General features: G+C 42.7%; 1 protein-coding gene across 4 annotated transcripts in view; it reads left to right on the top strand.

The window, feature by feature from the left end:
• Positions 1–16446, top strand: part of gpc6a (glypican 6a) — a 168786-nt gene that overhangs the window by 110661 nt on the left and 41679 nt on the right. For all 4 annotated transcript variants that reach the window (XM_057832554.1, XM_057832546.1, XM_057832538.1 and 1 more), the window contains exon 4: positions 10129–10294. In XM_057832554.1, the coding sequence (XP_057688537.1) occupies positions 10129–10294 (166 nt within the window). The remainder of the gene's footprint in view (positions 1–10128; positions 10295–16446) is intronic.

Genomic DNA, 16446 nt, shown 5'->3' with positions numbered 1-16446 from the left:
TGTATCTAAGTATTTTTCCCCGGTTGCTAAATAAATTGTATGGTCATGACAAATAGCAGTCTTGTGCTAAATGGAATATGAAATATTAAAAATGCATTTATTCAGTATGACAGGACTAAGTTACTGTATAATGGTCAAAACTGCAGACTTATTAAACTGCTCGAACAGTATTTTATGCCACCGGAGTTAGTCCTGCTCTTGTTATTTCCCTGCTGGGACTCGGAGACTAATAGCTAGGCTACATGCTAACCTGAACCGACCGGCTCCTCCAAGTGTCTTCCTCGCCTTTCGAACACGAATAATCACACAAAATTACCCAGATTTATGTCACACCCGGCGGTAGGGGTGATCGTCTTCAATCGGCCCGGTGGCGAGCAAGCTTCGTCTCGTCGTTCCCCTGCTGCGGCCGCGGCAGGCAGGCAGTGCTCATCCGCGGGAACGCAGCGGAGGAATAAAGGCCAAAAGTGGCGCATTCTCAGTGAGCAAACCGGCCGACGTCAGCGTGTGTGGCTGCCCTAGCCCAAGCTGAGGATACCGATCTCTCGGCAGGCGCACGAAGGCGGCCGAGAGGGGTGGAAGTCTCTACACAATCAAGAACCGCAGACGAGAGTGCGTGGCTGCCCGAGCACGAGTGTTCATCGACCGCCAACCATGGTGTGTGACAAACCGCTGGTCATCGGTCGAGGGAGGCGGCCCGACCTGCCCTCTCAGCGGACAGGGGGCATTATCCCCCACAAAATGCAACCCACCTCTTTATTAAAACGTGTGCTATGATCCAGTATTTGAGATAATATAAAACACGTAGCTTACTCACTTCCTCGTCCGTCCAATTGTCCCACAGTTGTCAGACTTGTTTTGCTCATTTTTAGCGGTGAACAGGATCTTATTGAAACCCAAAAAAGCTCATACGCCTCTCCCTGGTGCAGCAACAAACGCCTGCAGCACATTGGGCAGGAGTGATTCGAAAAATAAACAAATTAATCAGCAAAATCAGCTGAATCCGCATTTTCTTCTGTATACGATAGTATGGTTTATAGTGAAGATGATTAGTCCACTGACTTCACATTCGCCTTCTTCCTAAATCCAGACTCCGGCCAAAAGTCACTCATTTTCATGGTGCAGGATACAAGAAATTGAATAAATATATTGATCGCTTCCACACTCATCCAAGCGGTCCATTTCATTCAGGAGCATACAATGCGACGTGAAATATCAAATAAACATGCTTTTTGCTGTCATAGGCACTTTAACTGAAATAAAGTGGACAAGGAGTAGGTAATTAAATTTTTTTGAAAGCTCAATATTTGCAATTTTACAAACGTAAGGATTTTTATATTTACTTTAGATTTACCCTCCTCCCTGAGTCATCACCTTATCGTGGTGGAGGGGTTTGCGTGTCCCAATGATCCTAGGAGCTATGTTGTCTGGGGGCTTTAAGCCCCTGGCAGGGTCACCCATGGCAAACAGGTCCTAGGTGAGGGGCCAGACAAAGAATGGCTCACAAGACCCCTTATGATGGAGAAAATTACAGGATCCAAGTTTCCCTTACCCGGACGCGGGTTACCGGGGCCCCCCCCTGGAGCCAGGCCTGGGGGTGGGGCTCGAAGGCGAGCGTCTGGTGGCCGGGCCTTTTCCCATGGGGTCCGGCCGGGCACAGCCCGAAAAGGCAACGTGGGTCCGCCTTCCCATGGGCTCACCACCTGTGGGAAGGGCCAAAGGGGTCGGGTGCGTAGCAATTTGGGCGGGGGCCTTGGAGGTCCGACCCCCGGCTACAGAAGCTAACTCTTGGGACATGGAATGTCACCTCTCTGGCGGGGAAGGAACCCGAGCTGGTGTGTGAGGCAGAGAAGTTCCAACTAGATATAGTTGGACTCTCCTCCACACACAGTTTGGGCTCTGATACCAGTCCTCTCGAGAGGGGTTGGACCCTCTTCCACTCTGGAGTTGCCCACGGTGAGAGGCGCCGAGCAGGTGTGGGCATACTTATTGCCCCCAGGCTTGGTGCCTGTACGCTGGGGTTTACCCCAGTAGACGAGAGGGTAGCCTCCCTCCGCCTTCGGGTGGGGGGACGGGTCCTGACTGTTGTTTGTGCTTATGCACCAAACAGCAGTTCAGAGTACCCACCCTTTTTGGAGTCCTTGGAGGGTGTGCTGGAGAGTGCCCCCTCTGTGGACTCCCTCGTTCTGCTGGGGGACTTCAACGCTCATGTGGGCAATGACAGTGAGACCTGGAGGGGCGTGATTGGGAGGAACGGCCCCCCTGATCAGAACCCGAGCGGTGTTCTGTTATTGGACTTCTGTGCTCGTCACGGATTGTCCATAACAAACACCATGTTCAAACATAAGGGTGTCCATATGTGCACTTGGCACCAGGACACCCTAGGCCGCAGTTCGATGATCGACTTTGTTATCGTGTCATCGGACTTGCGGCCGCATGTTTTGGACACTCGGGTGAAGAGAGGGGCGGAGCTGTCAACTGATCACCACCTGGTGGTGTGTTGGTTCCGATGGTGGGGGAAGATGCTGGTCAGACCTGGCAGGCCCAAACGTATTATGAGGGTCTGCTGGGAACGTCTGGCAGAATCCCCTGTCAGAAAGGGCTTCAACACCCACCTCCGGCAGAACTTCTCCCTTGTCCCGGGGGAGGTGGGGGACATTGAGTCCGAGTGGGCCATGTTCCGCACCTCCATTGTTGAGGCGGCCGATCAGAGCTGTGGCCGTAAGGTGGTTGGTGCCTGTCGTGGCGTCAATCCCCGAACCCACTGGTGGACACCAGCGGTAAGGGATGCCGTCAAGCTGAAGAAGGAGGCCTATCGGGCCTTTTTGGCCTGTGGGACTCCGGAGGCAGCTGACAGGTACCGGCTGGCTAGCAGTGCACTATTAACACTGTGTATAGTGAAGATGGTGTACTGCTGACCTCGACTCGGGACGTCGTGAGTCGGTGGAGAGAATACTTCGAAGCCCTCCTCAATTCCACCGACACGCCTTCCTTTGAGGAAGCAGAGTCTGGGGACTCCGAGGTGGGCTCTTCGATCTCTGGGGTTGAAGTCACTGAGGCGGTTGGTAAGCTCCTCGGTGGCAAAGCCCCAGGGGTAGATGAGATCCGCCCGGAGTTCCTAAAGGCTCTGGATGTTGTAGGGCTGTCATGGCTGACACGCCTCTACAACATCGCGTGGACATCGGGGAGAGTGCCTCTGGATTGGCCGACCGGGGTGGTGGTCCCCAAAAGGGGGACCGGAGGGTGTGTTCCAATTATAGAGGGATCACACTCCTCAGCCTCCCCGGTAAAGTCTATTCAGGGGTGCTGGAGAGGAGGGTCCGTCGGGAAGTCGAATCTCGGATTCAGGAGGAGCAGTGTGGTTTTCGTCCCGGCCGTGGAACAGTGGACCAGCTCTACACCCTCGGCAGGGTCCTCGAGGGTGCATGGGAGTTCGCCCAACCAGTCTACATGTGTTTTGTGGATTTGGTGAAGGCGTTCGACCGTGTGCCTAGGGGAGTCCTGTGGAGGGTGCTCCGGGAGTACGGGGTACCGAGCCCCTTGGCAAGGGCTGTTCGGTCCCTGTACGACCGGTGTCAGAGTCTGGTCCGCATTGCCGGCAGTAAGTCGAATTCGTTCCCAGTGAGGATTGGACTCCGCCAAGGCTGCCCTTTGTCACCGATTCTGTTCATAATTTTTATGGACAGAATTTCTAGGCGCAGCCGAAGCGTTGAGGGTGTCCGGTTTGGTGGCCTCAGCATTGCATCTCTGCTTTTTGCAGATGATGTGGTGCTGTTGGCTTCATCAAGCCGTGACCTCCAACTCTCACTGGGGCGGTTTGCAGCTGAGTGTGAAGCGGTTGGGATGAAGATCAGCACCTCCAAATCCGAGACCATGGTCCTCAGCCGGAAAAGGGTGGCATGCCCTCTCCGGGTCGGGGATGAGATCCTGCCCCAAGTGGAGGAGTTCAAGTATCTTGGGGTCTTGTTCACGAGTGAGGGTAGGAGGGAGCGGGAGATTGATAGGCGGATCGGTGCAGCGTCTGCAGTGATACGTTGTGGTGAAGAAGGAGCTGAGCCAAAAGGCGAAGCTCTCGATTTACCGGTCGATCTACGTTCCTACCCTCACCTATGGTCACAAGCTGTGGGTCGTGACCGAAAGAACAAGATCACGGATACAAGCGGCCGAAATGAGTTTCCTCCGCAGGGTGTCCGGGCTCTCCCTTAGAGATCGGGTGAGAAGCTCGGTCATCCGGGAGTGGCTTGGTGTCGAGCCGCTACTCCTCCGCGTTGAGAGGAGCCAGTTGAGGTGGCTCGGGCATCTGGTTCGGATGCCTCCTGGACACCTCCCTGGAGAGGTGTTCCGGGCATGTCCCACCGGCGGGAGGCCCCGGGGTCGACCCAGGACACGCTGGAGAGACTATGTCACTCGGCTGGCCTGGGAACACCTTGGAATCCCGCCGGAGGAGCTGGCTGAAGTGGCTGGGGAGAGGGAAGTCTGGGCTTCCCTGCTGAAGCTGCTGCCCCCGCGACCCGACCCCGGAATAAGCGGAAGATAATGGATGGATGGATGGACTTTAGATTTACCTGTAATTAAGTTTTGGCAATAAAAAATACAATCATAACATAAGGATAATGAAAGCATTTTACTCAGCTGTTTTTGATCATAGAAGGTCTGAGCGTTTTCCCCCCCATCAAGCATCTAAAAAACATTCCAGTCTCTTTTCTTGCTGAGCAGAAATCTGACAGCATGATTAGACATTAGCCAACTTGTCAGTGCTGCAGGAGGCAAACATTTGATGTGGGATTTTAGGATTTACTGTAGCTTTCTGTGAGTAGAGACAAGCTACTTGTAAGGAATGATTCTAATATGAGTTTAATGTTCTTCTTCTTTATATATATATATATATATATATATATATATATATATATATATATATATATATATATATATATATATATATATATTATTGAAAGTAACATTCATCCCAAGGTGTTTTGTTTGTCATGTTTGTATTTGAAGCAAGTGGCAATCTGTTTTGCACAATGGTAAATTACTCATAGTGCTATCGACGCTAATGGCTGTGTAATTGTGTGGGGACATTGGGTCCCCAACACAGTTCCACACCCGTGTCCAATCACTGTGAAAGCAATGTGCTCAATAACAAAAATTATGACAGAACGACTGAGACAAATTCTTGGCATCAGTTTTGCTGTCCCACCAGTGTTCTCCTTGATTGGCCTTGGTAGCTTGCAAAGATATTGTCATTTCTCACAAGTGTCACCAAGCAATTTCAGCTGCTCTCCTGAAGGGAGTTCACACCATATGTGCATGACAACACCCAGTTGGATCAGGAAGGTGATATTTTCCAAGAGCCTTTTGCAAACTGTCTGTCATGTGTCTTCTCTTTGTTGATAATATGGCACGAATTTTTAAAAGGGCTGTGAAATCAGGTGAGCATATCGGCTCGTGACTCAAGCCTTTGTACAGTCAGTGTTCAAGCACACTACATTTAGAATAGATAGTTTAATCCTTGATAAAAGGACAAATTTATGGCAGCAGAATTATTTGGCAGATGAACAGCTCACACTGCTCATTTAAAGCAGAAGGTTGATGAGCAGGCCACTTTCTCCACATGCTCCCACTCACATTGTATTGTCCTATTTATACAGTATTCACACACACTATGCAGCGCTATCGTATACATCAATTGAGTAGATTACAGTGTATTAATCTTACATTGGATTTGGAGCATCTTGCTCCCCAGTCTTGTCCTCAGCCTGCTGTGAAATTCTCTATTCCAGTCACTCAACTGTAAAGATGTGCTAACAAGATTATGAGATTACCCTTCATCCAGGGCACAAAACAAACGACTAGGCAGGGCAAAGCAACAATATACAACTAAGGATAAGACAGCTCTGCTTGCAGGCTTCTTTCGGGTGTAACATTTTGAAGGTTTACAAAACTCATTTGCAGTTTAAACTTGTTTATCCCTGGTATTGTGTTGGGGTCAGAATCTACCCGTTTTCAAATTTTCGTATGCAAAAATCAATGGTACTTTTGAAATATCCAAACTTGAAAAAGGGTCAGTCTTGACCCGAAAACAATATTGCAAAGGTTTAGTATTTTCAGGCCAAGTTAATTTACAGATCAAATTTATTTCAATAGCAAAAATATGGGCTGATTCCTAACACAAGACAAGGGTTAAACTGCTAGAATGTTTTGAGTGTACAGATGAAACGTCCACATAAAAAGTGTCTTGACATTGATTGCCTCTCGCATCAACCTTCATAGGCAACATCTTTCAAGAACTTTTCTATTTCCACAAAAGGCGATAATTCGCAATGCATGTCATAATGATAATACAAAAATCATTCCACTGCTGCTGCTCGTGTTATGGATACTAAAAACAGCTACTACAGTGAATGTATGTATATCATTCTTTTATAAAGCTTTTTTCAAGACAAATTTCCTTTTTTGTTTCTTTCTTTGGAATAAAAAATCATAATCATCGAACACTTGAATAAAATTACAGAAAGAATATTACATGCAAAAAAGATACAAAACATTTGTCCAATGTATTTAACTCATATTAAAGCACTGAAACAGTGTAAAGCAATGTAGAGGTTTGTTATGTTTTTTATTATTATTATTTTTTCACCTCATTAAATCATCTCAAGCCCTCCGCTTACTAAAATAGAAACATATATTGCAAGCGGTGCTTAACAAACCATTATTTCATATCCGGTAAATGTCTGCACTTGACTTTACATACCACCATAAATACTTGTACTTTGTCTCCAACAAAACAGTCTTTATTATGGCGGCTTTGGGATTTATTAGATGCAAGTTCTTTAATGTCTGTCTTCAAAATGAGAAATGGCTGTGTCTAAGCCGAGCATGATATTTTACAACCTTGTTAACTGTGATGCGGTATGTCCCTCGTTTGCTAAAAATGTCACCCTGTTAACGTTACTCCTGGAGCGATATAAACAATTTACCATAACACAAACAGATGACACGAAGCAGTGGAAAATGGCAACAAGCAACCTAGCTGTAATGGCTTTCTTACAAGACATTGCGTGATATCAGTGGCAGATTGCAAATGTCAAAGATGTTGAATTTGATCCTTGCTGCCAGCTGCCAAACAGTTGCAGCAAGTGCACTAATAGACTATATCCCACTGGTTGCCTCTTTCCTGAGCTTCTCTCATCTGCTTGTTTTCGCACAGAATAACATGTTCATTGAACCAAATCAAAGAAAAGACAGCAATACTAACAGAAAAAGATAAAAGTTACAGAGCCTCAAATGTCACTGACACTGTTATTAAAGAGTATGTTTTATTTTTTTATTCTTGTTTTAATTTTTCAATGTTTCTCATCAATTTAATATTTACCTGAATGTTTTGACTAAAGCATTCTTGACTTGAGCTGCACCCCAAATTTTTACAAGAAAACAGTATTTGCTCCTATATAAACGACACTGAAGTATAAGCCACAAGTTTCCACATTGTTTGGGGATATTTTTATCCAAAGATATGCAGCTCCATAAACTGCAATGGACTATAAGCAGTGGGGAAAAAAGTAGCCCGTTATAGTCTAAAAATTATGATAGTTGTATTTGTTTAGCTATGTTGAGTTTAGATGTTCTGCCCGTACCTGCGTGGGCTTTCTCCAGGGCACTCCACTTTTCCTCCTACATCCCAAAAACGTGTGGTAGGGTAATTGACTTCTCCAAATGTTCTGTAGGTATAAATTTGAATGTGAGTGATTGTTTGTCTCATTGTGCCCTGTGTTTGACTGGCAACCAGTTCAGGGTGTACCTTGCCTGCTGCACATGACCAACTGGGATAGGCTCAATCACCACCCACAACATTTGTAAGGTTAAGTGACATGAAATATGAATGAATGTATCACTAAGTTTTTAATTTACTCATCGTTCTTTAAATATGTAGGTAGGTACGCAGGCAGGCAGGTGGGTAGTGTGGGTAGTGTAGGTCGGTAGGTATTTGCAGTAGGCATTCTCTATTTACTATCCAATCATCATGTGTTTATTTGATCCATTGTTTTTAACTACTTCCTGGTTCATCAAATGTTTGTTTGTTTCAATCATTATCACAAAATACAAATATTTGTTAGTAAAGTAGAAAAATGTAAAGTATCAAATCAAACCTTTTTCTACGTACAATTTCCCTGTCTAAACTGTCTCACATAATGACATATGATAGGTGAAGTCAAAGCTTCAGAAAGTAGGCAGTGGTTTCCACCTTATGACTGCTGCTGTCTGATGTGTTACCACTCTAACACACAGACGAACAGCAGTCTCAGGGGTACATGCTGGACACAATCTAAAGTCAAGCATGAATACAGAGGCTGACAGGCCAATTATCAGATGTACTCCCCGTTCTGCATCCTCACCTCTGAAGGGAAGCAGATGTGAGAATTCTGTCACTTTCACTCAAGCCATTGCAGTAGCAAGTCCCAATAACAAAAGGCACCTCCTTCACAAAAGATCATGATGGACAGAGTTGAAAACCTTCTTTTGTCACGCTGTTTTATCTAGTGCATGTTTACATTTCTAAACTCGGGCTATGTGAAGTGTTCGGTGCAAAATAAATGTATTTAACAATGTCCATGCACCAGCTTCTTTAAATGATCTAAACAAACAAACTGTTTATATTTTCCAAAGTGGTCAAAACTCCATTGAGTAGGAAAACAGGTTTCTGTCTTCTTACTTCATTCCAAATACATGCACATTAGTTGGTTTCTTTATCAGGAAATATCTGTTGGGATTTCACCCTGCGATGGCCTGGCAACCAGTCTCCCCCAAAGTCAGTTAAGATACTATCCAGTTCACCCATGTTGCATATAAGTAGGGATGTCCCATTCCGATCAAGTAATCGGAAATCAGGCCGATCGCGTCATTTTTCAGAGGATCGGATAATGGTGAAACGGATCGAGTTTTTAATTTAAAAAAATATATATATGCTTTTCTGCTTCATGCTCATACAGCCTTTCAACCTCTCTCCTGCTAAGCAGTGCAACCAAACTGTTATTCTTCGTCACCAGTGCAGCTGGCATTTGGTACTCAAAGCTAACAATGATTAACAAGTTGTAGCTTTGATCTGCCCAGCGATGCGTCGGTAGATCTAGGATCAAAGACATGAAGGTGGTAATCATCGTTAAGCTTGGTACACAGTCTTAAGTGTGCTGTGTCAACTCATTCATTGTGTAAGTACGAGACTGTTCTCGGCAGTGTCAGAGTCAAAGCATAAGTGAATTTGAGTGGACTCTCTCATACGAATTATATGAATGTTAAATTGAGAGTGATTAAAAGTATGGCGTTAAAGGTGATGCAATGAAAAATGTGGGTGCGCCTCCATTTTATGCTAGTGCACCTTAAGAAAAAAGTTAGGCGCACCAGTGCAACCAATGCTAAAAGTAAGGGTGGAGCCTTCGTAAAATATATCGCAATGTTAATTTTTTCCAATATCGTTCAGGCCTATCCCAAACAGAGCTATTCAAGTTATCTGCAGAAAATTTTTCTAGTTTTAATATCGCAATATAATATCGCAACCCCCCCAAAAATCGCAATGATATTGTTTTCCAATATCATGCAGGCCGAATTTATATATTTTTTTCTTTTTAAGGGCTAAAAAGTAACAAAATAATCCAGAAATACAATGGTATTGCCAAAAGATACAAAAATAGTTTTATACTCTGCAACACTCCTGGAAAAAGCGGAAGAGGAAGTACTGTAAAAAGTACAGTACTGTAACATGGTTGGAACTTTTGTTCAAATAAAAACAAAACAAAAAACTTTTTTTTTTTTTTTTTTAAGTATCGGATCGGGACCTGGTATGGGCAGAGTCTCAAAATCAGGTGGCTCGGACTCAGGTGCTAAAACATTCGATCAGGACATCCCTAATAGAAAGTGAACAATCTGATTTTTTGCGGAAAAAGCTCAGTGAAAATAAAAGAGCTTCATCGTTGTAGAGGACTAATAAATTTGCTAAGCACTGTATATATGATCGAGAGGATTGATTGCTGTCCACATTTGAAATGTACTGTAACTTTTATTCCTTTAATAGATTTTACTGAATATACATATATGTATTTCACTCTTCTTTCTGTATATTTGCTGGCTCTCTAGGTGAATGTTGCTCCTGCATGTGTTAGGGCAATGACCAGGATGCTGTACTGCCCATACTGCCGAAACATTCCTGGGCTCAAGCCCTGCCAAAACTACTGTCAAAATGTTATGAGAGGCTGTCTCGCAAACCAGGCTGACCTCGATCTTGAATGGAACACTTTTACTGGTAAGTAAACTATTTAATCTGGTGTGTGTGTGTGTGTGGGGGGGGGGGGTACATCTATTTCTCATGTGCGTGTATTTATCTGTTGTGTCTTTTCAAGTCAGCAATGTTACTTTTTCATGGCTGTCGTGGAATAGTTTCTGTGGGAATTCAGTCAGACGTGCTACGTTTGGTTCTACTCCGAAAGCTTTACAGAGACAAAACTGAAATCGTATTTGTTCAGCCATTCCTTCGCTTTTTTCTGTGTGCAACTGTGCAAAAGTGTTTTCTATTGGAAGGACCTGGGCTGAGTGGTTAAAGATGGCTGTGGTCCCTGCTGTTAGGGATTGATAAAGGAGAGCAGATTCTAGGCAAACATATTTTCTGTCGAGTTTCCAGCAGTGAGTAATAGAGCACTGCAGTTAGGCTGTAAGTAGCTGCTTGCAGAAAGCCTCACTGTTAAGAAAGCAGACAAAGAAAGGAGACACATTGAATGTTCCCCCCGGATATATATTTTGCAGGCTAATGCTTTATTTGTCATGTATACTACCATCACACTTGCTGTTTTATTTCTTAAATGAGGTGAATTATAGCACAAGATGTGTCTGAGGACTGTGCAACAAAATCTACTTCTAAATCATTGGCTGATTTGTGACAGGTCTGCAGTGCAAAAAGCTTCCAGACTACATAGCATGTGTTCTCTCTGGTGGCATGTCTGAAGCCTCAGTTCAACATACGCCCCTGTGTACTGAATGAAATGTCTCAGCTTTATGACAACTGTTAAAAAGTTAGTGTCTTGTTCTCTTGTGAAGTGGCAAATCCAATGTCGCAATGGGACGTTGTTCTTGGTTGTATTGGGAAAGGCTTCTGCTGCTACTGAATTTTAAATCTGTTGAGAGGAAGAAAACCCTTAAGATGTTGGTGGAAATGTATAGATCTTAATTGTACAGTGGGGCAAATAAGTATTTAGCCAACCACTAATTGTGCAAGTTCTCCCACTTGAAAATGTTAGAGAGGCCTGTAATTGTCAGCATGGGTAAACCTCAACCATGGGGGACAGAATGTGGAAAAAAAAAAAAAAAAACAGAAAATCACATTGTTTGATTTTTATAGAATCTATTTGCAAATCATGGTGGAAAATAAGTATTTGATCAATACCAAAAGTTCATCTCAATACTTTGTTATGTACCCTTTGTTGGCAATAACGGAGGCCAAACGTTTTCTGTAACTCTTCACAAGCTTTTCACACACTGTTGCCGGTATTTTGGCCCATTCCTCTATGCAGATCTCCCCTAGAGCAGTGATGGTTTGGGGCTGTCGTTGGGCAACACGGACTTTTAACTCCCTCCACAGATTTTCTATGGGGTTGAGATCTGGAGACTGGCTAGGCCACTCCAGGACCTCGAAATGCTTCTTACGAAGCCACTCCTTTGTTGCCCTGGCTGTGTGTTTGGGATCATTGTCATGCTGAAAGACCCAGCCACGTCTCATCTTCAATGCCCTTGCCGATGGATTTTCACTCAAAATCTCTCGATACATGGCCCCATTCATTCTTTCCTTTACACAGATCAGTTGTCTTGGTCACTTTGCAGAAAAACAGCCCAAAAACATGTTTCCACCCCCATGCTTCACAGTGGGTATGGTGTTCTTCGGATGCAATTCAGTATTCTTTCTCCTCCAAACACGAGAACCTGTGTTTCTACCAAAAAGTTCTATTTTGGTTTCATCTGACCATAACACATTCTCCCAGTCCTCTTCTGGATCATCCAAATGCTCTATAGCGAACCGCAGAGAGGCCTGGACGTGTACTTTCTTCAGCAAGGGGACACGTCTGGCAGTGCAGGATTTGAGTGCTGGCGGCACATTGTGTTACTGATAGTAGCTTTTGTTACTGTGGTCCCAGCTCTCTGTCGGTCATTCACTAGGTCCCCCCGTGTGGTTCTGGGATTTTTGCTCACCGCTCTTGTGATCATTTTGACGCCACCGGGTGAGATCTTGCATGGAGCCCCAGATCGAGGGAGATTATCAGTGGTCTTGTATGTCTTGTCTTGTATTTCTTTACACCATGGGTGTCCAAATCTGTCCTCAAGGGCCGCTGTGGGTCCTGGTTTTTGTTCCTACCAATCAAGCACAGACAGTTGAACCAATGAAGTTTGTGCTAAAACAAGCAGCACCTGACTGCAATCAACTGATTATACTTGTGAGACACCAGATTGGTGAAAAGATGTCATCTTGTTTTGTAGGAATGAAATCCAGCACCCACTGCGGCCCTATGTGGAATTGTTTGGACACCACTGCTTTACACCAGGCGTTTTACCTATTGCAGATTCAGTCTTCCCAGCCTGGGGCAGGTCTACAATTTTGAATAAATCAGCTGAAACATAACAGTTTACTTTATTTGTATGTTTTTTTTTTTTTAATGTATTGAAGAAAGGTGCAAAGCCTTTTAACTAGAACTTTAAATCCAATAATTCAAACTTTTTAAAGCCAGGCTTTATAGTTGGCTTAGTACTTGTTGTTCCTCGATATAATATACAGTGTGTATTGAGTTATTACGGAAATAGCATTATTAGTAACTCTATTGTACATTGAAAATGTCGATTGCAATTTAATACAATTAGTGTTCTAGTGATTATGCTAAAATATGGGGGCCATTGCACAATAATAACTCAATCCAAGAACCAATTACATTACTTGTTTGCAGCAGACGAGCTTTTTTTTTTTTTTTTTTTTTAAATAATGAGCTTTCAAAATTTACAGACAGTGAAAAATACACTCGTGCCTCATTTTACTCCAGGGAACTAAGAGTAAAGATTTTAGTTACTTAAGAACTTCACATAATTCAATAATATTTTTTCAATATGGATTTTTTGTTAACGTATTGCATTTTATTTTGTCAGTTTGTTTCTTCTGGATGATCGTGTGCCAAATCTGAAACTTGAGGTTGTGTCAACAAACTACAGAAGAAAAGCTTTATTCATAAATCAAATGTTGCATATGACCAAAAACTGTAGGGCGTGTTGGTTTTCACAATGATATCAAGACAATGGAACGCAATGTTCTACATACAGTATATAATTGGGAAAATGAGGGCATGCTGCAAAATTTGTTTTCAGAATTTAAAAGAACTATTTCCATTTTCAGAATTATTATTACTACTTGTAATCTAACTTTCATTTACTGTCATGTCCCGACATCCAGTATTGTTATGTATGTTAAATACAAATAATTGAAATTAGTAGCTTTATCTTTAATCATGCATTGTATAGGGATTGTGTATAATCCTAGTATGTGAATCGCCAGAGTCCTCCGTTTAAAAAAAAATGGGGTGAATAAAACATTTTATCTTCTCACATTGAAGTTATTATTCTTTTTCACATTTTTATGTGATCTGATCTGTACAGTATATGGTCACGTTTTGAATGCAAAAGGCCTGCATGAAGGAGCCTTTGAAATAACAATTGCATTTCTGTACATGTCTTTAATTGCAAAATCCGACTGGTTAGATGTTACAAATACCAGGATGCGCCTGTTTCTCTTGGAGTTCTGATTTCCTCGTGCGTAACAAAAGCATACATTATAGATTAATTAAAGACCCTAAATTTCCATAGGCCTACTATGAGTTAGACAATTTGTCCGGATGTGCCCTATGTTCGGCTGGCGGTGTACACTCCCTTCTACCTAAAATCAATTGCGATAGGTTCCCGCACACACTTTATATAGAATGGATGGATGTCATTGCCATCTTGTATAGAAGAACGAAAACTAAGAACAATGTGTATAAACCTGAAGGAAGCTAGGTTTGTTTTCATGTGTGAGATTATGTGTTTGCTCCTGTTGAGTGTTGTGTCCATTCCATACAAGGCCATCCCTCAACTGCCATTTTGACAAATATAGCCAGCTCTGCATCATGACGGACACATCATTATCATTTGTCTTGTCATCCCCTGGTTAAAGCACCCTTAGACAGACAAGATGTTTTTTTTGTTTGTTTTTTTTTCTCACTGCTTCATCAGAATCTATATATATCATCTACATCTGTCAGACAAACAATGTTATTGAAAGATGGTTGTCACATGTTGTACAGTATCTGTGTACGGTATATACAACATGAATAAGAAAGGACTTCTCTATATTGGATTCCACTCAATTGTAATAACACTGATTTTATTTTTCGAGAGGCTGGTTGGGATTGCAATGAAAATGGGATTACATTATTGTGCTATTTGACTGATCTAGGCAGAACTGTATTGTTGCACAGTGTACAATCTTGTAAAGCATACTACAGTAGAGTTCAACACAAATTAGTGCAGTAGAATACAGAACAGCCTTATACAGAGTACATATGAAAAACCAGCAGTCCTTCAGGATTTGAGTCCTTTGTCCTGCCACACAGCTTTTAAGAAGAGTTTTGGGTCAGTGTTAACCTTTTTTGTGTTGAGCATCAAGCTTATTTGACTACTCCATTGTATACCAGCTAAATGACTGGTGTGGCATTCTTTTGGCATACCGCTGACTGAAACAATTGCCAAGACCTGCTTGACTTCGCAAAGCAAACCCTCACAGCCGCTGTCGTCACTGGCCCCAGCCTGCACCGGCACATATCGGCACAGCACAATATAAGACTTCTTGTATCTCTCTTTTTATAAGAATTTGTTTGCTAAGACCATTGTATTGCCATCTTGGATTTTGCCACGCCACATACATTTTTCCCTAATTAAGACAAAGAGTTGTGTTGCCCTCTGTTTAGTCCTGTGACACTACAGTGTAAATGATCCTCATTGATTTTATTTGCTCATTTCTTTTTAATTGCATGGCTTGCTTCTAGGTGTTACCTTACTGCCCACAACCCCCTAGACCCTGAGAATTGAGCCATTTTTTTCCCCGTCTTCCAAGCAGAGCTCTGGGATAGCTGCGGAAATATAAGGACTGACACCTTTCCTGGGACTTGGTGCACCACTGTACCTACCAAATTCTTATAATCGAATGGTGTTATTCCATTGTTATTTTGTTTATTCATAATTTTAATTTGGTTTTATGTATTATTATATTTTGTTATTATTTATTTCATCATTCCATTGTTATTGATAGTCAAAACTATTTGTAGAACCACACAACAATTATAATTCTGTAATGATACCATAGTAGATTGATGAGCATGCACGCAATACAGTGGCATGAAAAGTTTGTGTACATCCACTGTGCCCAAAGCCTTTTATGTCACCCTATATATTTTATTTATATTGTGCTTTTATTTTTGGGTGGCAGAATTAGAATTGGATTGATCTAAAATTAAGAAGAAAATAATCCAATTACACCTCCTTAATATTATGTTACGTAAAATATATTAGTGACCAGACTTTTGATGTTGTTTGTTGTTTGAAAATAACAATTCAAACCTTCGCTATGGTTGGAATCAAAGTAATGTGAATCACATTTATATATAGAAAAGAAATAGCTTTGCACTCCTTTCAGAACATACGATGTGTGTCATTCTCTGTCCAACTATGTTTCAAGCACTTACAGTAAAAATGACTTTTGTTTTGAATTTATATTTTACATTGTGTGTCACACTACTCGAAGAACTAGTGGTTTTCATTCCGAAGAAAGAAAACTCCAAACAAGTCAGCCAATTCAGGAACATCGCCTTGCTAAACATAGAAGGGAAAATTTTCCTTCTCAATACTGGCAAAAAGAATGACCATCTACTTTTTTTTTTTTACCTGCTCTGTTCAGCTGCTTAGACACAAAGAATAGGAATCTAATTGAACTCATGGTCTGAACAGTTTTGATGTATCACATAGGAGTTTGATATACTCCCATTGTGGTTCTTTGTAATGTTTTAATTATTTGGAGAAAGCAGCGAACAGGAAGGGGCAATGGGGAGAAGGAAGCAGTCAGAAGAGGAGAAGAATAAACAACAACAAGAAATGTAGTATTACACGCCTATGCTCCTTGTGAACATAGTCGTGGTGTCATTAGGTAATTATATTTACCCGTGGACAACATGTGTGGGGCCTAATAATGGAGGAGAAGAGGGGGGATGGTAAGTCAAAAGAAGACGTGTTTAGGCGGGATGGAGTTCACACAATTCAGCAATGTGAGTTAGGGAACCGAGCATTATGTAAATCACCTGTAAGTTTGGACACCGCCCCTCACAACCGCCCCCACCTGCC

The sequence above is a fragment of the Corythoichthys intestinalis genome, chromosome 1, assembly GCF_030265065.1.
Source record: "Corythoichthys intestinalis isolate RoL2023-P3 chromosome 1, ASM3026506v1, whole genome shotgun sequence".
Classification (NCBI taxonomy): domain Eukaryota; kingdom Metazoa; phylum Chordata; class Actinopteri; order Syngnathiformes; family Syngnathidae; genus Corythoichthys; species Corythoichthys intestinalis.
This window is presented reverse-complemented; position numbering and strand designations above follow the sequence as displayed.